This window comes from Podarcis vaucheri (assembly GCF_965113315.1).
Source record: "Podarcis vaucheri genome assembly, chromosome: 1".
Lineage (NCBI taxonomy): Eukaryota > Metazoa > Chordata > Lepidosauria > Squamata > Lacertidae > Podarcis > Podarcis vaucheri.
The window spans coordinates 46026715-46052849 of record NC_138759.1 but is presented as its reverse complement, the minus strand read 5'-3'; the positions used below and the strand labels follow the sequence as shown (position 1 = coordinate 46052849).

At 45.5% G+C, this 26135-nt stretch overlaps 1 protein-coding gene across 2 annotated transcripts in view; it reads left to right on the top strand.

Annotated features, from left to right (window-relative positions):
- Window positions 1–731: 731 nt before the first annotated feature.
- LOC309541650 (cytosolic phospholipase A2 epsilon-like) overlaps window positions 732–26135 on the top strand; it is a 47876-nt gene continuing 22472 nt past the window's right edge. Inside the window, exons 1-6 of one of the 2 annotated variants that reach the window (XM_082239744.1) lie at window positions 732–872; window positions 3018–3104; window positions 5490–5562; window positions 21145–21281; window positions 21925–22053; window positions 24558–24598. In XM_082239744.1, the coding sequence (XP_082095870.1) occupies window positions 846–872; window positions 3018–3104; window positions 5490–5562; window positions 21145–21281; window positions 21925–22053; window positions 24558–24598 (494 nt within the window). In that variant the 5' untranslated portion in view covers window positions 732–845. Of the gene's footprint in view, window positions 873–3017; window positions 3105–5489; window positions 5563–11702; window positions 13658–21144; window positions 21282–21924; window positions 22054–24557; window positions 24599–26135 lie in introns of those variants that run through there. The other variant, XM_082239745.1, reaches the window with a different exon arrangement.

Here is a 26135-nt window from a genome sequence, read left to right as displayed (position 1 = left end):
CCAGAGCAGGCCAGGCACTGCCTCCCGCAGCTTGGTCAAACTCATGCTGGTAGCTTCGAGAACACTGTCCAACCATCTCGTCCTCTGTCATTCCCTTCTCTTTGTGCCCTCCATCTTTCCCAACATGAGGGTCTTTTCCAGGGAGTCTTCTCTTCTCATGAGGTGGCCAAAGTATTGGAGCCTCAGCTTCTCGATCTGTCCTTCCAGTGAGCACTTAGGGCTGATTTCCTTAAGAATGGAGAGGTTTGATCTTCTTGCAGTCCGTGAGATGTATTTTATTTCTATTCAAATTAGAGCAATTATTTCTATCTTTACTGCTATGCAGAAAAATTAGAAAATGCAAATCTCTGTTTATTCTTCCTTGGTAATGCATAAGTTATTGGGTTGTTTTGTTTTTATTATGTAGTTTGTGATTTTATGTTGTAACCGCCCTGAGACCTGTGGGTATATGGTGGAATAAAATTTAATTAACAACAACAACAACAACCAGACTTCGGGGGCCCTTAACATGGTGCCACCAATTAATGCCATTCTTAAAATACTTGTTCATGAGCAAAAACCAGTGACCTGCAGTTGTGGAATCTATGGAACATGGGTTTCCCTTGTTCTAGGTCTGCTGACACCACACACACACACCTTTCTTGCAACAGTCTTGTGCACGGTGCAAGCTAAGTGGGTGGGGATTCTTTCTGCTTCTGAAATCCCAAAAGAGGTGGGGCTCTGACTCAGTGTTTATAGCACCTGCTGTACAGCTTTTACCCATTCCGAGGTCTGTAAATATCTTTCACAGCTACATACCAGAAGTACTCTTAATAGCATGTGGCAGGAATCCAGTGGTTTCTACAATGGGATCGCCTGCTGTTTTCCCTCAGGTAGGCATAATAAAACCAAGTGGCTGCTATAGGGGCTCTGAATGTGCTGCACTTACATGTATGCATGCTATTTCCTTTTTTTCTTATCTGGATTGTTGATACAAAGCCAGTGCTTCTTCCATATCACACAAGCCTTTGCAGGGGGGCAGCCTTTCATTAATAGACTGGCTATTTCCACATTATTAGTAACTGTGGCCTGAGAGGTACAAAAAGGGCAGAGTGTAAAGGAGAGCTTTTGTAAATGCAAAACTCAAATGTAATACTGTGCTCTTTATGCAGCGAAGTGAAACGAGTAAAACAAGCAGGGCACATATCTTCAGGGTCACCCTCTCAGAATGCCATTAGCACCTGAAATTAAGCAGGAGACAACAAGGTCGGGCTTTTTCATTACTAGTGTTTTGATTATTCAGTTTCCATCCCTTAGGAAGTTGATCTGGTACCTAACTTGTTGGCTTTTAAGGGACAGGTTAAGATTTTTTTTGTTGTCTCATGCATGTTAAGTGAAATTATTGTTTTCAGATCTGATGGGGAAAGAAGCCACATTTTAAACATTGTAATATAGAATGCAATCCTCATTGGGTTCAGTGAGACTTAATATCCAGATTACTGAATATACAACTTACGCATAACTGCAGAATTATTATTACTGTATTTTTTCCATGTATCAGACTAGGTTTTTCCCTTTAAAAATAATGTAAAAAATTAGGAGGCGTCTTATACATGGATGGGACGCGGGTGGCGCTGTGGGTTAAAGCCTCAGCGCCTAGGGCTTGCCGATCGAAAGGTCGGCAGTCCGAATCCCCGCGGCGGGGTGCGCTCCCGCTGCTCGGTCCCAGCGCCTGCCAACCTAGCAGTTCGAAAGCACCCTCGGGTGCAAGTAGATAAATAGGTACCGCTTACCAGCGGGAAGGTAAACGGCGTTCCGTGTGCTGCGCTGGCTCGCCAGATGCAGCTTTGTCACGCTGGCCACGTGACCCGGAAGTGTCTCCGGACAGCGCTGGCCCCCGGCCTATAGATGTGAGATGGGCGCACAAACCCCAGAGTCTGTCAAGACTGGCCGGTTCGGGCAGGGGTACCTTTACCTTTACCTTTTATACATGGATGCATCTCTTACCCCCATTTTCTTGAATCTGAGTCCCCAAAAATAGGGGGCGTCTTATACACAGGGGTGTCTTATAGATGGAAAAATACGTTATTTTATTTCTTTGTCTCTGAAGAATCTTATAATGGCAGTTGGCTGAACCTTGTCAATAGGGTTCTTTAGGCATATGTCTGGCTGCTTGTTTTCTAATGGGGTCAAATGTTTTTCATGAGTCAACTGATGTGATCTTGGGAGAAGCAGTCACTTGTACTCTCCATCACAGAGACTTCTGTGTTCAGTAAACACAGGGTGGCAATTTGTCCTGCTTTACAGAGGACAGTCCTCTATTTCAAGGGTGGCTGAGTCCAAGTCCATTTTAAAGATAAATAACCCTGAGAAGGTAGAACAGGGGAGCTAAAGTTGCTCACTAACCAATAGCACATAGACAGTGTTGTATTTCAATTTAAATTATAGCCACAGTTTCTAAAATTGCGTCAATATGTCTACATTTTATGCAACTCTGTGTCCTTTTTTGTTATCTATTTAGTGATGAATATGTAGCCACCCGAAGTATTTTTTTTAAAAAATGCAAATGTAACAAAGAAAGAGAGAAGAATGGGAAGGGGGGAATCTATCAGCTCACCCTAAAAATACAGTGACCGCCAATACATTCACCTTAATTTAAATATATGAATTGATATAGGTCCTCCAAATGCCAGATAGGTATCCACACAAAGCTGACATTTATAAGGAAGGTGCTCAAATATAGCAGGCACAGCGGGGCCCTCACACCATTGCATAATAGATGGGTATTTGCAGTGCCTTTTTCTCTAAAAAAATATATGTTTCGGGGTGTTCTCCTTTTCCTACTGATATTGAAATACTGCCCCTCAATGAGGCCAAACTTGGATTCACAAAATGTTTAGGCATATGCGTACCCCCCCCCCGAAAAAAGCACTGGGTATTTGTAATAAACTCCCTTCAAGAATGGGAATTATGAGAAACGGAGGAAAACTTTATCACCCCTCCCACCCAACATTGTTCTTTCTCTTCTTTTTGGACAGATTCTAAATAGCAAAACAAAAACCTCGGGAACTGTAGCTGTTCAGTGGATGCACCAGAATACTGCCCAACAGGATGCTGAATGCAAGGTACTGTTGCATGGAGAAGAACACAAAAGAGTGTGACTTAATGAAGGGTTTGCTTTTATTTTGAGGTATTTGAGCACACTACTTGCAAGGCATCTGCAGCTGGAAGTGTGGAGCAATTTTATTGGCCAAATTCCCTGAGCATTCACACCTTGATTATTTTCTTTTCTTTTTAAATGGTTTCATAATGCATCTGTTTGGAAACAGGTTTCATTTGCTTCCTGGAGTTTCTGGCTGCTTAAGATCGCAGCCTATAAATCTTTCGTTGGAAATCAGTCCGGCTTATTTCCACAAATTAGTGATGTCAGCAATGTTTGTAATTCCTTGACTTGGAATATGAAGCTCAGTTACAAAATATCCACCTTCAATACTAGGATGCACATTACAGAAGAAGTCTCCTGACCCTTCCACCTCCTTCACCTGGTGACATCTGCTTTGGTGGCAGCAGAAGAGAGGGGGGAGGTTTCTTTCTTTTCCTCCTCTGTTCCATCTCTGTCCCCATGGTGCTTGGAGTGCTGCAACTGTACTGGGTGTGTGTGACAATTCTGACCAAATATTGAACACTTAGGCAGAAAAACAACAAACCATCTCCAAATGTTTTTCTCCACATTCTTCATTTTTGCTATCTATCGAGTCCGAGACATTTTGGCACCTGAGGCAAATCACAAAATGGTTCTTCTCCCTTGCCAGCAGAGAAAGGGGTGAGAGAGGATTTATATCAGGAACAAGGAGGGAATAACAATCTACATCAGGAACAAGGAACAATGAATTTTTTTCAGTTCATATAGAAATTTTAAGGTGACAATTGGCACTTGGTCACAGCAATCCATGACTGGGCCTTCTTGGTTGTGGCACTACCAATTTTGGAATGCTCTTCCTAGGGAAAATCACTGAGTCTGATATCCTTTTGGCACCAAGTTAAGAATTTGTTTTTATTTTCCCAGACCTTTTAGTGTCTTTCATTTTATCTGGCATGTAGATTTTCTACTGCTCTGTTATATGTTTATGCAATTATTCTTGTTTAGGAACTATAGGAAGATTTGAGCCTGGAAAGTGGTACACATAGAATACTCATACAAATACTCATAAATTACAAATTGAACCTGCGGTTGTTGATTTTCAGCACATGCACTCTGTGATCCAGTGGCGTAGCGTGGGGGGTGCCAGGGGTGCCGGCCGCACCGGGCGCAACATTGGGGGGGCGCGTTTGGCTGGCCCTTCGCAAGACGAAAGTCCATAGGGAAATCTCCGGGACAGCGGGGAAGCGCAGCGCGTCTTCCCCACTGTCCTCGGACCTCCTCCGAAGGCTGGCGGTGGGGCGGAGAGACCTCCTCCCGCCGCCAGCCTTCGGAAGGCTGCTCCGAAGCCTGACGGTGGGGCGGAGAGACCTCCTCCCGCCGCCAGGCTTCGGAAGGCTGCTCCGAAGCCTGGCGGTGGGGCGGAGAGACCTTCTCCCCGCACCAGCCTTTGGATGGCTGTCCTGAAGACTTGTGGTGGGAGCAGTGGCGTAGCGTGGGGGGTGCACCTGGCGCAACATCGGGGGGGGGGCGCGGAAGAGACTCGAGTGCTAAAATCCACGGGTTAGGGGGCGCAAATTACTTGCCTTGCCCCGGGTGCTGAGAACCCACGCTACGCCACTGCTGTGATCCATTTGGAAATAGTTTTGAAAGGCTCTTAAGGTCTATTCAGTGTACTATTTCGAAGTGGTGACCAGAGATGGGAGTGAGACCTTGCTTCTTCCCCTCTCTCCACAGACATTGTTACCACTGCTGTTGATACCACTGTGAATAAGTATGGTTTACACAGGAAAAGGAAGGGCAATGTGGGGTCTGTTGGGTGCATGGATAGAAGGGTAAACTAGGAATTCTTCTCTAGTGTGGATTTTAAACTGAAATTGTGAGGGGTGAGGGTGCTGATAAGCTAGTAAAGCAACACTCCGGGCTTCGCACCATCTCTTCACAAGATTTATTGTTCAGCTTCAAAGCCGTTTACGAGAGATCAAACACATACATCCATACTCAGCTATCCAGATGAGTCATCTGACTTTCGTCTATGATGCTGCCAACAAGCCCAATCTCGGAAATGACGTTTCCTTTTCGTTTTGCCCTGTGAATGGCTGGGTCCTGCTTTAGGCTCCCCCCTGCCAGTTTCCCCTTCTGACGATGAAGAGACACTGCTGAATGCTGGCTAGGGCTCTCTATATTTGTCTCCCTCCCTCGTGGTTTCCCCTGCAGCTTCCAATTCCTTGACAGAAATGGAGAGAAATTTGGAACCTCATAACGTTCACTTTCTTTGAGATGGGCGTTGTATGCCCAGAAAGCTTATGAATCACAAGCAATACATTCAACACTCGAAAGGTTCATTTGTATATTTTGTCTTGTTCTGCAGAGTACAGAATCACCATGCTATCTGCTCACAGTAAGAATCATACGGATGTGGAATGTCCGCCGAGAAGATTATTGTAAGTATTTTCATTCTTTTACTATGGCTTCTTGTTATTCCAAAATATTGAGCATGCTTGAGCAATAATGTTAACCAAAGTATTACATAACTTTGCTAATGCCATTTATCAGGGGATGATTAGCTGCTTGTGCTTAAAATTGTGCCCCTTCAGAGTTTGTGCGGCCCCACAAACCTCTGTGTGTGACAGAGCTCCTCAGACATGTCTGCTCTAGTCACTAGTAGAGTCTGACAGTGGCTGCCTGCGGAAGCGCTTCCAGCAAAGAAGTTCCTTAACGGAAACGCGTCTCCTGGACTCACGACGTGGCAGCTTCCGGCGAAGCATGGGTCTCCCTGCAGTTGCTTCTGACACCTCCCCGCTATTTTCGCTGGAAGTGTCTCTCACCCCTTTCTCTCCCCTGCTGTTTCCTGCCTGGGCTGCTGCGTCTCTCTCAGCATTACTGAGATCCTCCTCCAGAGACCCCTCGCTCCCCCTCCTTGTCCCTGCTTTAGCTGCTGACTCTCTCCCAGTCTCTGGGAGCCCTACCACCTCCCTTTCCTCTGATGTCAGTTCCCTGACATCCACCTCCCCTCCAGGGCCCCCTTCTCCCCCGCCCCTACTCTCTCCTCTGGGCGGTGAGGAGCTGAAACCCCGAAAAGAATCCTCTTCATCTTCAGACGTCTCGAACATTTCCCTCCATCGGTCTTCGTTCCGACTCGCTGAATCCTCCTCCACCTCGGAATCAGAGAACCCCTCCAACTCTTCTTCTTCGTCGGTGGTGGCGAAGTATTCCCTCCGGAACCTCGCCACTGGCTGGGGTTTACGAGGGAATCTCTGATGAAAAGTTTCAATCAAAACCTCGTCATCTACATCCTCTGCCCTGACCCAGGTGTTTTCCGACTCCGGCTCCCCTTCCCACATTACCAAATACTCTACTTGCTCTCCCTTCCACCTGGAATCGAGAATCTCCGCTACATGGTAGCTGTGTTCTTTTTCCTCCATAGCTGGTCCCCTATTGACCCTCCCCTCTCTGTCCCCTATATACGGTGACAGCAACGACCTGTGGAACACTGGGTGCAACTTCATGTGGTTCGGTAACCGGAGTCTGAAAGCCACTGGGTTGACCTGTTGCGTGACTTCAAATGGGCCCAGTCTTTTGGGTCTTAACTTCTTACAACCTCCTTTAAATGGTAACCCTTGGGTGGACAGCCACACCTGGTCCCCCACCCTAATGCTTTCCCCTTCCCTTCTGGTTTTGTCTGCCTGCCTCTTATATTCCTCCTTCGCCCTGTTTAAATTAAGTTGGAGCTGGCGATGGATCGCTTCCATTTCTTCAACGAACTGTTCTGCGGCTGGAACGCTCCAGTTCTCCCCTTCCCCCCCTGGGAAGGCTCGGGGATGACACCCGTGATTAGCCAAAAAAGGGCTCATCCCCGTGGACACGTTCTCTGCATTGTTGTAGGCAAATTCTGCCAACGCCAGCTTCTCCACCCAATCATTCTCTCTGTCATTCACATAACACCTCAAATATTGCTGGAGGACACCATTAGCTCTTTCCGCCTGCCCGTTGGTTTCTGGATGACGGGCAGTAGAGAAATTCACCTCTACATGCAATAAGCTCATGAGCTTCCTCCAGAACCTGGAAGTAAATTGTTTCCCTCGGTCAGAAACCACCCTCAAGGGGGCGCCATGCAGCCTAAACACATTTTCCACAAACAATTTAGCGGTTTCTTCCGCTGTGACCGCATGTGAGCAGGCTATAAAGTGGGCCATCTTGGTTAACAGGTCTACCACAACCATGATGGCTGTTTTCCCTTTGGACCTGGGCAGATCAGTCATGAAATCTATTGCCACTGCCTCCCATGGCCTTTCCGGCGTGGGTAGTGGTTCTAATAAACCTGCCGGTGCCCGCCTCTCCCCCTTGGCTCGTTGGCATCGGTCACACCCTCTCACATATTCCCGCACATCTTCCCTGACCTTGGGCCACCAGAATTCCCTGGTAACCAGCCACATGGTTTTGTGTTGCCCAAAATGCCCTGCTGTGGGGCTATCGTGCAGTTGCTTGAGTACCTTTTCCCTCAATTCCCCTTCAGGTATGTATAACGCTCCCTTGTAGTACAACGCCCCATCTCTCTCCTCAAAACCCCCGGGTTTGTCTCCCTCCCTCCTGAGACCCCTGAGTTTGTCCTGGGCGTATTCATCCTGCACCGTTCCCTCTACCAGTTCCCTTTGCCCCACCAATGCCGCCCCACACACCCAGCGGTCCTCGGGAATGACATGGGTCTCTTCGGGTGCACCCTCTCCCTCCAAATATTCAGGTTTGCGTGAGAGAGCGTCCGCCCTAACGTTCTCCGGGCCTGGTACGTAACAAATCTCAAAGTTAAATTTGGAGAACTCCTGGGCCCATCTCAACTGCCGTTGGTTGAGCACTCGCGCAGTTCTCCAATACTCTAGATTCTTATGGTCCGTGCACACTTGCACCTTCTGTTGTGCACCAATTAGCAGGTGCCTCCATCTCCGGAAGGCCTCATGAATCGCAAGAAGTTCCCGGTCGTACACCGTGTAGTTCCTCTCAGATTTGTTCAGCTTTCGCGAAAAGAAGGCACACGGTCGCCACTCTGACCCCTCCTTCCCCGGCTGCAGAAGAAGCACCGCCCCTATGGCTCTGTCAGAAGCGTCTGTTTCGACCCTCAGCTTTTTTTGTAAATCCACATGTAGAAGTTGTTCATCAGAGGCGAAGGCCCTTTTCAGTTCCTCAAACGCTCGCTCCGCCTCCCCCGTCCAAACAAACTTCTTTTTACTGCTGAGACAGTCCGTGATGGGCGCCGTCAGGTGGGCGAAGTTTCGGATGAACTTACGATAAAAGTTTCCAAACCCTAGGAACCTCTGCACATCCTTCTTGGTCTTGGGTGTTTTCCATTCCAGCACCGCTTGAACCTTGCCGGGGTCCATGGCCAACCCCTTGTCTGACAAGCGGTACCCCAGGAATTCCACCTCCTTGGTATGAAACTGACACTTCTCCAGTTTCACCCACAGTCTGTTGGCTTGCAGCCTGCTCAACACTTCTCTGACGTCTCTCACATGTTGCTCCTCATTCTCCGAATACACCAACACGTCATCTAAGAAGGCCACGCAATTCTTGTAGAGCAAAGGCCCCAGTACGTGGTTCATGAAGGCTTGAAAACACGCGGAGCCTGTTTGTAATCCAAAAGGCATAACGAGGTATTCAAATGCCCCCAAAGGGGTGAACATGGTGGTCTTCCATTCATCCCCTTTCCTTATACGTATCAGGTTGTACGCCCCCCTTAGGTCCAGCTTTGTAAAAATCTTTCCTTTTCGCACCCTGGTCAAAATATCATCAATCCTGGGCATAGGAAAAGCCGCCGGCTCTGTCACTGCATTTAGGCGCCGAAAGTCACATACCAGCCTCGGCTTGTCCGTGTTTTTTTTATCCACAAAAAACACTGGGCTACCCCCCGCTGCCTTGGACTCTCTGATGAAGCCTCTCTTCAGGTTCTTGTCAATGAACGCTCGCAACTCCTGCATTTCCCTGTCTGACATGGCATACAACTTGCCTACAGGAAGCTGTGCTCCAGGGAGTAAATTGATCTGGCAATCAAAGGGCCTATGCGGGGGTAGTTGGTCAGCTTCCTTCTCGCTGAACACGTCGCTGAGATCAGCATACTGTGGTGGCACCTTCCCCTTCCCCATTATTTCAGTCCCTGCTAAGGTGGCTTGGGCCCCTGCTGACCCCTTTTCCCCCCTGCAGTGTTCTAAGCAATGTGCTGAACCGAAGGAAACCACTCTTTGATGCCAGCCCACCAGCGGATCATGTAAGGCTAGCCAGCTCATTCCCAAAATAATGGGAGCGCCTCCCAAGGTGGCCACATTAAACGCTATCAGTTCTGTGTGCCTTGCCACCCTCATTATCATTGGGACGGTCTGCAAGCTAACTCCTCCTCCCAACAGTTCCCTGCCATCGATCGTGGTCACCTGCAGGGGGTTGCTTAAAGGGATAGTCTGTATCTGATGTTCAGCAGCAAACTCCTTGCTCATAAAATTGCAGGAGCTGCCTGAGTCCAACAGCGCCTTTATTTTTAGGGGGTGTCCATTTTGCAGCTCTAGCGACACTTCAATCACTAGAGCAGGTCGAGGAGCTTCTGGCACGGGCACTTTCACTGCTCTTTGGCCTGGCTGCAGTGCCCTGACGTTGGCAACCAGGCGTTGGCTTTTACCTGCTCCGTTTCTCCCTGCTCTTCCCCCTCAACTGCTCCCACCATCCCTTGCCATTCCTTCCTCTGGGGGCAGACTCTGGCAAAGTGGCCTGGCTGTTGGCAGAGATAGCATTTCCGGGCTCCCTTTCCCTCCTTCTTCGCCCCCTCACTGGGCTTTGAAACTGCGCGCGCGCGGGCTGTTCCGATTTCCATCGGCTCTGCCGGCGGGAAAGCTGGCTCAGGAATGTCTGGAATGCGTAACTCCTTCCAACGTTCCCCTCTCCCTTCCCGCCTCTCCAAGGCTCTTGCCTCCTGGCGCGCTCCAATGGTCAGCGCAGATTTGGTCAGCTGATCCATAGACACCGCCCTGGGGCTCCTGGCCAGCTCGTCTTTCACAGCTGAAGAAAGACCTTCTTCAAATAGCATCTGAATGGGTGCTGCCGATAAATCCCACCCCAATCTGTGAATCAGCATGGTAAATTCAGTCCAGTACTCACGGACAGATCTGCTTCCCTGCTTGCAAGCCATTAGCTGTCTGCGCACCACCCCTTCCTCAATATCGCTGGAAAACATGATATCCATTGCACGAAAGAATTTCATAGTGTCCTTTAGGATATCGTTGTGCGTTGCCATCAGGGGTCGAACCCAGTCCCGCGCCCCCTTCTCAAGATGCCCAATTACGAAAGCAACTCGCGATTCCTCATCAGGGAACTCATCAAACTGCACATTCAGGGCATATTGCATCTCAGTCCTAAAGGCATGGTAATCCTTGGGGTCCCCCCCAAACTTCTGCACCAATCCTGGTACCTTTCTGGGGAACTGAGTGGTTCTCCCCTTTTTGTCAGCATCCTGAGCCCTTCTCTCCTCGAGCCTCGCCGTCTGCAGCGCAAGTTGGACCTCCAGAGCTTGATACCTTTCTTCCAAGCTTGGACCAGCTCCAACCCCTGCCTCTCCGGTTCCGGCTGGGTTGCTCATGATGCTTTCTCCTGCACAGGCAGCGTACAAAGACTGTCAGACTGCTATCAGGGGATGATTAGCTGCTTGTGCTTAAAATTGTGCCCCTTCAGAGTTTGTGCGGCCCCACAAACCTCTGTGTGTGACAGAGCTCCTCAGACATGTCTGCTCTAGTCACTAGTAGAGTCTGACAGTGGCTGCCTGCGGAAGCGCTTCCAGCAAAGAAGTTCCTTAACGGAAACGCGTCTCCTGGACTCACGACGTGGCAGCTTCCGGCGAAGCATGGGTCTCCCTGCAGTTGCTTCTGACACCTCCCCGCTATTTTCGCTGGAAGTGTCTCTCACCCCTTTCTCTCCCCTGCTGTTTCCTGCCTGGGCTGCTGCGTCTCTCTCAGCATTACTGAGATCCTCCTCCAGAGACCCCTCGCTCCCCCTCCTTGTCCCTGCTTTAGCTGCTGACTCTCTCCCAGTCTCTGGGAGCCCTACCACCTCCCTTTCCTCTGATGTCAGTTCCCTGACACCATTTTATGGGTGAAATTAGGATTTCTGAACGTTTAAGTGGTTTTCTCAAAAAATAATCTATACAGTGGTACCTCCAGTTATGAACTTAATTCATCCCAGAGGTCTGTTCTCAACCCAAAACCGCTCGTAACATGAGGCGTGCTTTCTCTAGTGGCACCTCCCGCTGCTGCCACACTGCTGGCATGCGACTTCTGCTCGTATCCCAGGGCATAGGTTGCAACCGGGAGCATCTACTTCCGGGTTAGCAGAGCTCGTAACCCGCAGCGTTCACAAGGGGGATGGTATGTAACACGAGGTTCCACTGTATAGGCACTGGTGGAGGAAGAGGACTGCGGGGGGAACGCACCGCCCCCGGCAGGGTGCCACCGCAGCTGCCCCCCCACCCGTGCCCCGCCCCCCAGGACACGCGCCAGCCCTGGTTGGGAAAGTTGGGACTCCACAGCACCATCTGGTATCACAGTGTTATACTGCATATACAACACATATAAAACACTTTTTCTTTACCAATCTAGTTCAGTCCTAGGTGGCCTTACAAGCCACTATCTCTCAACCTCAATTTCCATTCTATATTATGGGGACAATAATGCCAGTTGAATCACAGGGTTGACTTCTTCGTTTGAGTAATATGTGGGAAATTCTTTGATCATACTAAAGCACTATATTAATTCTAAGAATTGTTATGGCAAAAGTTAATTCAGGAATAATAGGTTCTTCAACTGACATTAACCTCATTGTTGTACACATGAAAAGGGAAAAGTGGATATATAACTTCAGGGAAACTTTTTATGAACCAGGGGTAAAAATGATTTTGTTTTTCTACTTAGAAGTGCATATGTGATGTGCGGACATACTATGTGGGAAGTAATTATGGTAAACTTCGACATGTGAACATAGCCTTTGAAAAACTACAAAGTAAGCTGTAGCTATCAGATGTAGCTAGTAATTCAGTTTTCACCTGTGGGAGTATTATTGCATCTGATCTTCTCAACAATCGAGACAAAGAATGTTTCTCATCCAAGTTAATTACATCTCTAATAAAGGACAACATAGGGACATAGCTAGAAAAGTGTACCTAACTAAAGCTTTAACAAGGCATTTATTTCATGTGTGGTGGATGCACCCAAAATAAATACTACTGTTTAGCATCTTTTTTATCAATAGCCTAAAGTTCTATCTTAACTAGTCAAGTAAGAACATCAAATTGTGGTTTGAGCTTCCTTAGACAGTAATGGCTTAAAACTACTTGTCTGCTTTCATATTCTAAGTGCTCATTGAGGCAGTGTATTCTGTCTTGATATCTGTGAAGGAACATAGGAAATTGTCCTTTACCGAGTCAATTGGTCCATCTAGCTGGCAGCTGGCTGAATGGCTGTGCAAAGTTATAGACAGGGGCCTTTCTAGCCCTACCTGAAAGTGTCAGGGATTGATTCTAGGAACTTTTGCATGCAACAGAGATGTTTACCACTGAGGTATGGCCCCTTCTCTAGGAGGCAGAGCAATGGCTGTCAGTTCACTTGTCATCCTGACAAACTCAAACGATAGTTTGCAAAACCCTTTCAGACTTCAAACCCCCTCAGTTTCTAATTCTGATTTAATGAACAATTTGCTAATTCAGACATCATACTGAACTATTGTAAACTTCACTGGCATGATGTCTGAACTGAGCCAACATTGTGGTTGCTGCTGAATTGGTCTCCCTTCTGAAAGGTACCAACTTAGAGAATTTTTTTAAAATACAAGAACATAATAAAAAATTTACAAATTTATATCCCACCCATCTGGCTGGGTTTCCCCAGCCACTCTGGGAAGAAGAGGAGTTTGGATTTGATATCCCGCTTTATCACTACCCTAAGGAGTCTCAAAGCAGCTAACAATCTCCTTTCCCTTCTTCCCCCACAACAAACACTCTGTGAGGTGAGTGAGGCTGAGAGACTTCAGAGAAGTGTGACTGGCCCAAGGTCACCCAGCAGCTGCATGTGGAGGAGCAGGGACGCGAACCCGGTTCACCAGATTACGAGACTACCACTCTTAAGATATATAAAAACACAACAAAACATCAAACAAAAAACCGAAATATTATATAAAAGCAACAAACAAACCAATAAATCAATGCAGTCGTCCCTTGGTTCTTGAATGGCTTAGTTGCCCAACAAATCGGCTCCTGAATGCCGCAAACCCAAAAGTAAATGTTTCGGTTCATGAAAGTTTTTTGGAAGCCGAACGTACGACACAGCTTTCACTTGAGTGATGGGAGCTCTTGCAGCCAACTAAGCATTTAACCAACACCAACCTGACAAAAACAAACCAGAGGAACCAAAATTAAAACCATTTAAAACATTTTAAAATATCTTTGCCAATTGCTCCAACACAAGAGTTGTTCCAGCAATGTCCCAGCGGCCTCCCGGGAGCCTCTTTTAGCTGTTTAAGGTGAGTCCGGGCTCCGCCTCCTAGACCAGGTGGAAATGGGCCTTATAGCAGGGAGCGGTCTTCCTTCCAGCACTCACAGCAGCAGAATTGTGACAACAGTGCATAAGTTCAGTCTCCTCATAGAAGCAGTGATGGTTTGTTTAGTTAGTTAGTTAGTTAGTTAGTTAGTTAGTTAGTTAGTTATTTCATTTGTTTGTCACGCTTCATCAGAAGATCGCAGGGTGGTTCACAACATGAGAATACAAGATGAGATTACAGAATACAAAACGAAAACAAACCAATGCTCCATTCCCACAAACACATTTAAAAGGCCATGGAATGCTAACCAACCAAACGCCTGGCTGAAGAGAAACATTTTCGCCTGGCAGCTAGAGATATGTAATGAAGGCCTCCCTGGGAAGAGCATTCCAGAAATGGGGAGCCACCACAGAGAAGGCCCTTCTCGTGTTGCCATCCTCTGGACCTTTCACAGGAGGCACACAAATAAAGGTGCTCAGATGGTGATTGCAAGGTTCAGGTTGGTTCAGATGGAAAGCGGCAGTCCTTCAGCAGTTAAGGTACTATCTTGTAGTTCATTTGGAACAGTTTCATTTCGACTGAGTGCCTGGGTTCAAGGCCTAGACCTCTGACCTGAGATCTCCTTAGTGGAGGAGCAGGAGGAGGACTCCCTGCCAAACAGAACTCCTGCACTTTCGTGATCCCTGCCACAGGACTGGAAGTTCCTATATGAGCTGCTAAGATTCCTGGCTGTCTCTCATGCCCTCCTTTATCCACCTCAGGGCCACAGGAGCAAGACAGTGAGCCAGGCAGAAGTTTCAGAGCCACTGCTAAAGTGCAAGGCTAGCTGCATGTGAGGAGGTGGAAGTGCACAGAAACGCCTGCCTGGATCAGGGCCTGACTGAGAACTGGGGAGGGATGGAGTCTACGGCTCCTATATAAACTCCCAGTCTGAGCTACTTCATTGTGCAATAGTCCCAGCCTGGGTGAACAGATGTTGAGCCAAGTCAGATTAGGCTTTCTGAAACAATATGTAAATCGAAGCCCAGCCACCCTTCAGCATTTTCACTTTTCCAAATTCTGCACTGCAGTTTGCAATGTGTTAAAAAATGCTTGCTGTGTGGCAAGGTATGCATGAAAATGTATAACAGTGAAAGTAACATGCAGTAATATGTAAATTAGCAGGCAAATTTGCTTTGCCCAAATATTGGGAGACATTTTTGCAAAAATGCTGATGAATTGGAAGGAAAGAAAGAAAGAAAGAAAGAAAGAAAGAAAGAAAGAAAGAAAGAACAACCCAGAAACTGATGTGAAGTGTGGAGAATTGAACTTAAGAATGGAAAAAATGAGAGAATGAGAAAACCCCAAAATGACAGACTCACCCTAGTACAGCTATCTGACAATATAAAGGAAGCAGTGCTTCTCTTGTGACTAGATCAGCTGGATGCTATCAACTAGGGTAAAGAATTCTTGGTAGTTCAATCATTTAAGGCAAGACAAAATCTCTATAAAAGCCCCACTGCATTTACAGAGTATATTCTTGTGGTTTCATGGTTCTTTCCAGCTGGGTGAGGCAGCAAGTATTGCAAAATGTGCCCTCTTGCTTAAAACTGTATGGGTTTTCAGATGCTTTAGATATTCCCATCTTGCACAACTGGATTTCCATATATGCAGGTAATAAAAAACAACTGCCACCAAGCACATTTCTGCATCTCGCATCTTCATCTAAATCATGACAAGGCTACGAGTTTAAGAGTGCAATCCTATGCATGTCACCTCAAAAGTGAGCCCCATTGAGTTAAATGGGACAGGATAGGATCGAAAAGTTTCAACAGTTCAAGTTATGTTGTAGAGCTTTGAAGCAAGACTACTCCAAGGTAAGTCCTGTTGAGTTCTGTGTGGCTTAATCTCAGGTAAACGGATATATGATACCAGGCTGCAATCAGTATATCCACTTACCTGAGAAGAAGGTCCACTTAATTCAATGGGATTTATCTTCAGTAGACATGTATAGGATGCACTGCTCTTCTTTTTAGCATTAGATACAGTGGTGCCCCGCAAGACGAATGCCTCGCAAGACGAAAAACTCGCTAGACGAAAGGGTTGACGTCTTGCGCTTTTTTCTTAAAAGCCGCTTGAAGAGGCGCAGTTGCGACGGACCGTGCTTCGCAAGACGAAAAACATCGCAAGACGAAAAGACTCGCGGAACGAATTCTTTTCGTCTTGCGAGGCACCACTGTAATAAACACAAGCTCACTGCTGGCTAGTAAGGTTGTTACTGCATGCAGTGAGCCACCAAAACTGTGGTAATTTCAGTGGTCCTTTAGAAATGGCAGTGAAGAGATGATCTCTGGTTAGCAAGGACAACTTCAGTAGTGTGCAGAGGGTAAACCAGATTGGAGTGGGTTCAAGACTGATTGGAAGAGAGAAAATCAAGACAGCAGGAGTGAATTAAGATGCAATGGGAAAGAAGCTCAGCTGGCAGTGAGATGATGAGGATGGGTAAGGCTTTTGAGAAAAGGGGTGTTGAAGAAACAGTGACAAAGATGAACAAGGTAGGGAAAGAGTCAGAGAAGAGAAACAGTTGGGTGATGTGGGTGGGTGATACTCTGAAAGAGGCAGCAGATAATAGGATAAAGATCAGGTGGCAGTTCAGGTGAGGACAGCAGAGTGAGTCTCTCATCATGAGATACTGGGGTAAAAGGGGACGTGGGTGGCGCTATGGTCTAAACAACTGAGCCTCTTGGGCTTGCCGATCAGAAGGTTGGCGGTTCGAATCCGTGTGATGGTGGTTAGCTCCCATTGCTCCATCCCAGCTTCTGCCAGCCTAGCAGTTCAAAAGCACACCAGCGCAAGTAGATAAATAGGTACCACTAAGGCAGGAAGGTAAATGGCATTTCCATGCACTCTGGCACTTGTCACAGTGTTCCGTTGCACCAGAAGTGGTGTAGTCATGCTGGCCACATGACCCGGAAAGCTGTCTGGGGACTAATGCCAGCTCCCTTGGCCTGAAAAGCAAGATGAGTGATGCAACCCCATAGTCACCTTTGACTTCCAGGGTCATTTACCTTTACCTTTTTTACTGGGGGGATAGCAAAGAAGTTAGGGAGATGGATGAGGGTCACTGAATAGAGGGGTAGAAATATTGTGGAAGATGGTATCAGTTTTATAAGTGAAGGTGATGAGTTCCTGGCACAGAAGAGGCAGGTGTTACTGTAGCAGCAAAGATAAGGAAGAGGCTCCAGAGGATTGTTAGCAGGGGTGTGGATCAGGGTGGTGTAATGTTGTTTGGCCACATAAATGACAGAGGATAAGGAAGGACAGCATGAATGTAAAGTGAGCCTTTTGATTTCCTTCATCCTCATTTAGCAGCCTGAAAGAATGAGTAGAAATTACAAAAGAAAGCAGCAAGCCAAAGTTAGGCGCCAAGAGCACAAATTTATCATGCCTACAGATGCAAAAAGGTTGGGGGTTGGAAAATGTATTATTAAACTCATCTGCATCCTGAAACAGGTTGGGCTCAGCAACATTATTTCAGTGCACCCAGAATCTTCTCTCTCTCCCTCCCCCCCATCACCACCACCTGAGGTCAACAAGTTAGAAAGACAGAAGGCAAGCTGAGATTTATAAGATACATAAGAAGGTGGAATGGAGGAATGGGGAACAACATCCCACAGCAACAGAGAGTAGAGCCCTAAATAATGGCTTTTGAAAGCTTCTGAAGCAATAACAGGGAACACATTCTCTCCCAACTGCTTGCCCTTATTGAAACATGGCCGCCCCTCCTCTGCTGCCCTGTCATTTGGAGGCCTCTCTTCATCCCACACACCCTGCTCCAGTGCCAGAAACACAGACCTCTTGCCTAATCCCTGTTATTGCTTCAGAACTTCCAGAGGGGTAGCCATGTTATTCTGTTGCAGCATAAAGAATATAGATGCAAATTAAATGCAAATTTATTAGGATGCAATCCAGTTTTCGTCAACCTGGTAACCTCCGGATGTTTTTGGACTACATTTCCCATCAGCTCCAGGCTATGCTGGTGGGGCTGATGGGAGTTGTGGTCCAAAAATCTGGAGGGACCCAGAACTAGAGCCCACTTTTATCAGATGCATGGAGTGTTATGCTAAACTGGGAGGTATGTTTGTGTGTGTATGCAATATATGTTCTTTTGTGTGTGGATGTGCGTGCATGCAAATACAAAATGTCTGCAAACTTATTATATTATATCTATATCTCAGGTTTTTTCTCTCCAAGGAACTCAAGGTGTTTTTCACACTTCTCCCCCTGTCCATTGAGCCTCACAACACAAAAGGTTAGGCTGAGATGCAGTGATTGACCCAATTTCATTCCCCAGCTTTCATGGCTGAGTGGGGAATTTGACTCCTGGTTTCCCACCAAATCATACACTTCATGCATCTGATGAAGTAGACTATAGTCCACAAAAAACTATGCCATGATAAATGTGTTAGTCTTTAAGGTGCCACAAGACTCTTCTTTGTTACACTTCAGAGAATAATAATAATAATAATAATAATAATAATAATAAATTTTATTTATATCCCGCCCTCCCCAGCCGAAGCCAGGCTCAGGGTGGCTAACAGCAATAAAACAGTACAACAGTACAACACAACTTTGTTAAACTCTAAACTGATTCTGATTTTTACCTAATAATGTGCTGGAACGGAGCCAATCTGTGTGTTTAGTGCACAAACATAGAAAGAGGGAAGCCTGCGTAAACCCAGGGACGAAACTAGGATTTATTTCACCTGGGTCAAAGACCCAGTTTGGCAATCCCTCTCTACACACATTTGCATACACACACAGGCTGAGAGCCTCAATGGTGCCCCTTTGGCGGCTTCCCCCGGGGCAAAATTCCTGGCTAGCCCCACCCTATATAGCTATGGCTCTGCATGATCCCCAACTTCTATTCACAAAGGTCATAAATGGGCACCAAGTAGGTCATTCATTCAGAAGCTTCTTTGGCTAGGAAGGCACTAAGGAGGTCAAAAGAGTGACCACAGCAAAGTTGCAGCTGGATCTTGATAAGATGCGGGTGAGGCACAAAACAGAGCACATTTCCTGGTTGGCAATGTCTGACAATGCCAAATGTGCAACCACAATTCTTTGTTCAAAGGAGGAGAGAATCCTCAGTAGGATGGATGCAAATAGGCAATAAGAGCCTAATTGAACCTGCTGCTTCTTAACCCACACAGGAATTTAGAAAGAGCAACAGCTGTTTCTTTAGTTAGCCAAGAGATAACCTCATCTCCTATATTTCCAGTGGGGTGACTGTGTTTGTCTCCTGTGGCAAAAATAGGACAATCCAAGAGTCTTGTGGTACCTTAAAAACAAGAAAACATACTATGGCGTAAGTTTTTGGGGGCTCGCTTAATCAGAAGCACATAAATAGAGCAAATTGAAATTGAAAGCAAGTAAACACAGACAGTGTTGGGCTACAGCACATTTGAATGACTTAGGTTGCAAGCCTAGAACAAGGTGGGCCAACTCTTCATACCAAGTGGGCCGCAAGTGTACTTTGACACGGAACCTATGGGCCACACACTGCCATGTGGGGGGGGGAAGAGAGGCCAAAATTTGATGCCCACCCCCCTCAGTCCTTGCGCTGCCTTCCCAAAGCTGGCTAAGCAAGGCATTGAGCTTTAGGAAGGAGCCACGAGGCTCTGGCCAAAGTTGGGAAAGCACTAACTAGGCTTTGGGAAGGAGCAGGGAGGACTCTAGGACCTTTGTCAGAGCCCCCATGCCTCTTTCCCAAAGCCCAGCGCCTGGCTTACTCAGCTTTGGGAAGGCAGTGTGAGGGCTGAGGAGAGCGTCAAATCTTGCCAAGGGCTGCAGGACTTGTGGAAGTGAGAGAATTATAGCAATGAGGAAAAATGAATACATTTTTTCAAAGCAGGATCTCCAATAGATGTGTCTCTGGCTTTCTTCCTCTCCTCTTCTTAATTTGCCCACATTGCCTTTCATCATGACTGTTCCTCAATATAGAACCACTGAGATGGGAATTTGAGGGCTGGTGCTTTGAGTATGGCTCTTGCCTATACATTTAAAAATGCAGCTGAAGAAATTAGGTTCTTAATTTTGGATCCAAAGCCTTGTTTCCAAATTCTACACCACTGGGATAGACAGACAGACCCCACTATTGACATAGAAGAAAGTCTACCTCCTTCTTTTTGTGCATATATTTGTGGAGTGGGAGAGGATTTTGAGTGGAAATAAAACTGAAGTTCATGTTTAATTAGATGGGAACATGCAGTGGAATGTTGCTCTAAGGATATTATTTGTTCTGTTTGATTTTATATTTGACATGAGAGGGTAAGTTGTTCATCTGCCTTTTATGTAAGTATAGAATGAGAGTTTGCCTCCTGCTGGACAAAATAGAAATACAGTCATACCTTGGGTTAAATATGCTTCAGGTTGAGCGTTTTCAGGTTACAACCCGCGGCGACCCGGAAGTAACGAAACACGTTACTTCCGGGTTTCACCGCTTGTGCATGCGCAGACGCTCAAAATGACATCGCGTACATGCACGGAAGTGGCGAAATGTGACCCGTGCATGCACAGGCGTGCTGTCACATGTTACGTTCTACTCAGGATGCGAACGGGGCTCCGGAAGGGATCCCATTCGCATCCAGAGGTACCACTGTAATGACCTCTTGAATGAGATTTGCAGCAGTAAACATTGCTCCCCGCCCAGACTTTCTCTCTTTTAAAAATGATTTGCCATACATTTTCAAGAATTAAAATGTGTCAGCATAGTTTTCAGAGCTTGCTTCTCATGCTCATGATTGGGAAACAGCAAAGCAAAAGCAACTAGGCATTGTAAGCAAGAGCAACTAGAGTCAGTCCTGGATTTACAGAAGCCATCCCAGTTTCTGTTTTGGTTCCGGAATGTCCCACTTTCCCTTAGGACAGCCCTATTTTCATCAGAGAAATGTTGGAGGGTATGGTAGGATGTTCCTATTTACATCAGAGAAATGTTAAAGGGTATGGAGTTATGAAGTCCCTGAGCCAAGGAGATAAGTAACTATGCAACCTTTAGAAGACATCTAAAGGCAGCCCTGTATAGGGAAGTTTTAAAATGTTTAATGTTTTATTATGTTTTTGTATAAGTGCCTGGGACAACCCAGTCAGATGGGCGGGGTATAAACAGTAAAATAATAATAATAATAATTATTATTATTATTATTATTATTATTATTATTATTATTATTATTGAATAGGACATCCCTATTTTCATTGCAGAAATGTTAGAGGCTATGTTGTAAGTCATTAACCATGATTTACGAACTGGGCCACTGTTCCCAAAGATCAAGCTCTCCTCTTGCAATAGTTAAGAGACACGTGGTACACCTTGAAAACATTGAATCTGCTACCCCCCACAAGATTGAACTAAATCTTCAGTCTAATCCAGTATGCTAATCTCATTTTGGCCATAATTATAACTATGACTTACTCCATATTCTCCCCTACAGTAAGTGAAACAGATTGTTATGTGACCTTGTGGCTTCCTACGGCTTCATGTGAGAAAGTTCGTACCAAAACAGTGGCAAATTGCAAAGATCCAATATGGAATGAAACATTCTACTTCAGGATCCAGAGCCAAGTTAAGGTAGGATAAAAGATGGTATATGCATAGGTTCCTCTAGGAGAATCATCTCCATGTTGCCCTAGTTATTGATCTTCTGCATCTGTGACCACTTCTTTGTTTCACTGACTTTAAACTATGTACTAAAGAGTCCCTTCTAAATAAACCTAGGCTAGGATCTTGGCTTCTCCTTTATCGCAGCTTCCTTTCTTTTGCTGCCACCATTTTGAAATGTATCTGCTATTCAGATACACATACTGTACGGTCATTATATAATGCAGTGCAATACAGATCTCCACATTATTAGTTGTTCTACACAGGAGTCAGACCAGTGGCCTATCTAACACAATATCACCTACAGTGTCCGGCAGCAAGTAACTCTCTAGGGGTCTTTTCAGTTTTACTACCTGAGATTTTTATTATTATTATTATTCTAACTAGAGGTGCCCTATGATTCAATTTGGGGCCCTTTCTCATGTAAGCGAGTACTCCTGTTTGATAGAGCCTTCCCACAGGTATACGTAGCACACTTCTGTTTCTCCTTTGTAGCCCACAGTTGGACTAAAATAGCCTTCTCTCTCTCTCTCTCTCTCTCTCTCTCTCTCTCTCTCTCTCAGCTTTGTGTTTCCATTATTCATTCATAATACTTTTTAATTTCTGATTCCAGAATGTTTTAGAATTGACTGTATGGGACGAAGATGTTATTCGAGATGATGACTACCGTGTCATTTTTTTTGACATAGCTAAAGTCCCCTTTGGAGAATCAGTTTTTATGAAATTTGAATTGAATCCCCAGGTGAGCAAGCATAGAGATCAATCCTTAACTGAGCTTTCTTTGCATTTCTCGCATATTGTCCTGCCAGGTACAGGTAGGTTTAGAACACTACAACACACACGTAACTGGCTGTAAAGTAACATAACATTATATGTAATAAAACTGTAATTTAATCGTCATATCAAAAAATTGCAAAGCACAGTTCCTGGTGGCAATAACATATATTACTATTAACCTTCTATATGTATTATTGTTGTAAAGTCCAAAGATTGTCAAGTCCAACAATTACAACGTACAGTTCCTGTTGGCAATGCCATTTCATACTGATATCTTCCTTCTGCATTGTCCTATGTCTTGAGAGTGTAACAAATGGAACTACTTAGTAACAACAAGGCAGCTGATGATAGACCAATTCTCAGGATACACCCTTGTTTTGCCCATCGGGCTTCTTCAGTGACAAGGTTTCCGGGAATTTTTTCATTAGGTTTTTTCAGCCGAAAGTAGTCCACAGGAACGCAGAAGTTGCCCATCAGGGATGCTCCGGTACAGTGGTACCTCAGGTTACAGATGCTTCAGGTTACAGACACTTCAAGTTACAGACTCTGCTAACCCAGAAATAGTACCTCGGGTTAAGAACTTTGCTTCAGGATGAGAATAGAAATCGTGTGGCGGCAGTGCAGTGGCAGTGGGAGGCCCCATTAGCTAAAGTGGTACCTCAGGTTAAGAACAGTTTCAGGTTAAGAACGGACCTCCAGAACGAATTAAGTTCTTAACCTGTGGTACCACTGTACAGGTGGTAGCCGTGTTGGTCTGACATAGTCAAAATTTAAAAATTGTCCAGTAGCATCTTAGAGACCAACTAAGTTTGTTCTGGGTATAAGCTTTCGTGTGCATTCACACTTCTTCAGATACTTCTAGACCAAGGATGAGGAACCTATATTCCCAGAACTGTTCTCTTCTCCAAACCATCTTTGCCATGCAACCTAACACCCTCATATGTGATTAGCCTCCCTCATGAAATTGGCACCCTCTAACAATTAGAGCTTCCTACTCATTAGATACAAAACCCAACAAGAAATACCAAGGTATTGCAATATGTGGGACATGTCTGCTCAATGGCCATTCAGCCTACTAAGTCTGCTGATAGGGCTGAAGAGTGGTCAGTGGCAGAGGAAGGGGGTGCGGTAGGTGCGGGCCACCACGGATGTCACCACTGAGGGGGGTGACAAAATGCCGGGCGGCACTCACCGCAAGGCTGCAGAGATGCAGTGGCTTGGGCGTGTGCAGGCTCCATGATACCCAAACAGTCCACCCACTGCCTCCACCCCAGCTGTAGGGCGGCTGAGTGGGAGGAGGCAGGCAGACTCCAGAGGCCCCGTGGTGTGCCCTGCCCCTATGGGCGGCTCACGCCGCCCAAGGCACCTGAGCGGCTTCCTCTGCCACTGAGAGTGGTACTACATATCAAGGCGAGATTACCACATGGACTTAATTTACATCAGGAGACCCTGTTGTTCTCATCATCCGCAATTTAGTTCTATGTAGCTATATACAGTCCCACGCTGAGAAGATTTATAGTGACATATGCTTCATTTTCTAACCTTTATCATATACTTAGCCTTTCAGCTTTGACAAAGAAATCCATCTGAATCCTTAAATCCAAACATTTTATTTGAAAATGCCATCTTTTAAAAAAAGGAAAGAAAAATGTACATACTGTGAAAAAAAATTACATAAACCAGAGGCGGGTTACCTGTGGACCACCAGATACTGCTGAACTACAACTCCCATCATCCCTTGCCTGCACGGTCAATGGCCAGGGGTGATGGGAGCTGTAGTTCAGCAACATATGGAGGACCACAGGTTAGCTGCTCTGAGTGTGAAGAATTTGGGATATTCACTGTTGCTGATGACCTAGACACCAAACATATATGAAAAGAGGAATCTGTAAAGCTAATATATAGGACTCATAGTTTAACAGCAGCAACAAACCTGACCTTATTGTGCACATCTGAACATACAAACATGGGATTTTAAACCTCTGTATTTAAACAAACATGGGATTGTTAAACCTTGCAAATTGGGATTGGGCATCATAGTCAAAAAGGTGAAAACAGACCTGAAAGCAGCAGTTCTGCATGTTTTTTCAACTGCCCTATGGTGTGGTGCAATGGGTCAGTGCATCCAGCTATTAACCAGAAGGTTGGTGGTTTGAGCCCACCCAGAGAGGCTGGGGCAGGATTCCTGCACAGCAAGGGCTTGGACTAGATGACACTTGGGGTGCCTTCCAGTTCTACAGTTCTATGATTCTATGAAAGAAAAAAGGGTGTGTGAGAGAGGAGTGCTTTTCACCAAGCTCTTTTTCTTTTTCAAGTTCAATTTTCAACATTCAGTTTTAATTTATGCAATAAGATTGGGGGCGGTGTTAATCTTTGATCCTATTCCATGCCAGGAAAGACAAATTCTCAATGTCTGTGGAACAACTATTTGCAAAATTTGTGCCATTTATGCTGCATTCTAATTTTCAGACACATGAACAATTGGAGGTTGAATTTGCACTGGAGAATATGTAAGTAACCCAAGTACTGTAGAAACCGATTACTATAGAAGCCTGTCTTCTCTTGTACTATAGAAGCCTGTATTCTCTTGTTTTTATTTTATCTTATTAAGAATAAGGTCTCTTGTGTTACTCAGTGTTTTAATGTTCGCTGGATATTTCATCGGCAATCATTTGTAGCCCATCTTGTAGCCCATTTGTAGATCATCTTGTATGTTGGAGAGTGGGACAGAAATGTTTTAAATCTAAAAGTTACCATCAGAAGCTAGTGGCCATAGAATGAGCCTAATTGTATAAACTTGCTATTTATAAAAATTCAAGGTGATGCAATTCAAATTAGCTATCCATCTCCTTTCCTTGGTATAAGCGAGGAACTTGTTAATGGGAGGAAGTTTTCCTTTCTTTCAACACATGTACCTACGTAGCAAATAAAACACACCTTAGCGTGTCTTCAGATGTCAACTTTGCCTGTGATGATTTCCATAAACTGGTGAGCAAAAGACGACTTCCTCATAAGAACTCTGATTTACATATTGCTTCCTCTTCTCCTTGCACTAATCCTTCCTGTGCATCTGGAGTAGCAGAGACCAGAATTTCTTCCATCAGGACTGATTCCCTCAGATGTCTAGTTTGCAGGTGCCTGGCATACAAACACGATAATGTATTGCTTTAGCTCAAAAGCACTATGGTTGCTGGATAAAAATGATATCAGGGATTTGTACCATTTCATCAGAATCTTCCCCTTGGGTTACTATTGGGTTACTACTAAGAAGAGTATTCAAGCCGCCATACTTAACCTAACAGTAAGTCCCATTGAACTCAGTGGTGATTACATCTGAGTAGGCATGCATAGGATTGTACTGGAAACAATTTTTAAAAAATAGAGCAGTATTATTTTGAAATAATTGCCTGGTGTCTCCTACAAGAACTAAGCTGTCAATGCAAGGCAGAAGTTAGGGATGGGTCATATTGCTACAAGGTTCTGAATTTCCTTGTCCTGGGAATTTTGCAAGCATAAGTAGTGTGTCGTGCTAGAGTCACAGGCAAAGAAACGTGGTGATGACAAAACAGACTAGATTGTGGTGATGTGGCAGTAAGATGATCTGAAGGATCTACGAATTAGAACACTGACCTGATTAACCCAGTCACTTGGCTTTTGTATTTTGAAATCCTCATCAGTAGAGCATGCCTAAAATCTGCTTAATATGATGATTGCCATCGTTGCTGCCATTCACAAGCACAGCCTTGCCCTCTGGCTGAAACCAAACCTTTCCTGTGAAGCAGTCAGAATTTAGGAACTCGTTTCTCGGAGTGACCAGGGACTCAGCTATACAGCTGCAAATGAAACATTTTAAGTTTGTTGTAAAGCGCATTATACAAATGTGACACTAGATGGTGATGGCGAGCTATGGCAAATTCAATTTATTGTTCAAAACTTTTTTTAAAAAGCATTTTCACAACATTTTTCTTATATGTGTGTAGATTCCACCTAGGGGTATTGCCATACCACCAGCCTCCTGATAGTGTTGTTGATGCTACTTACCAAAAC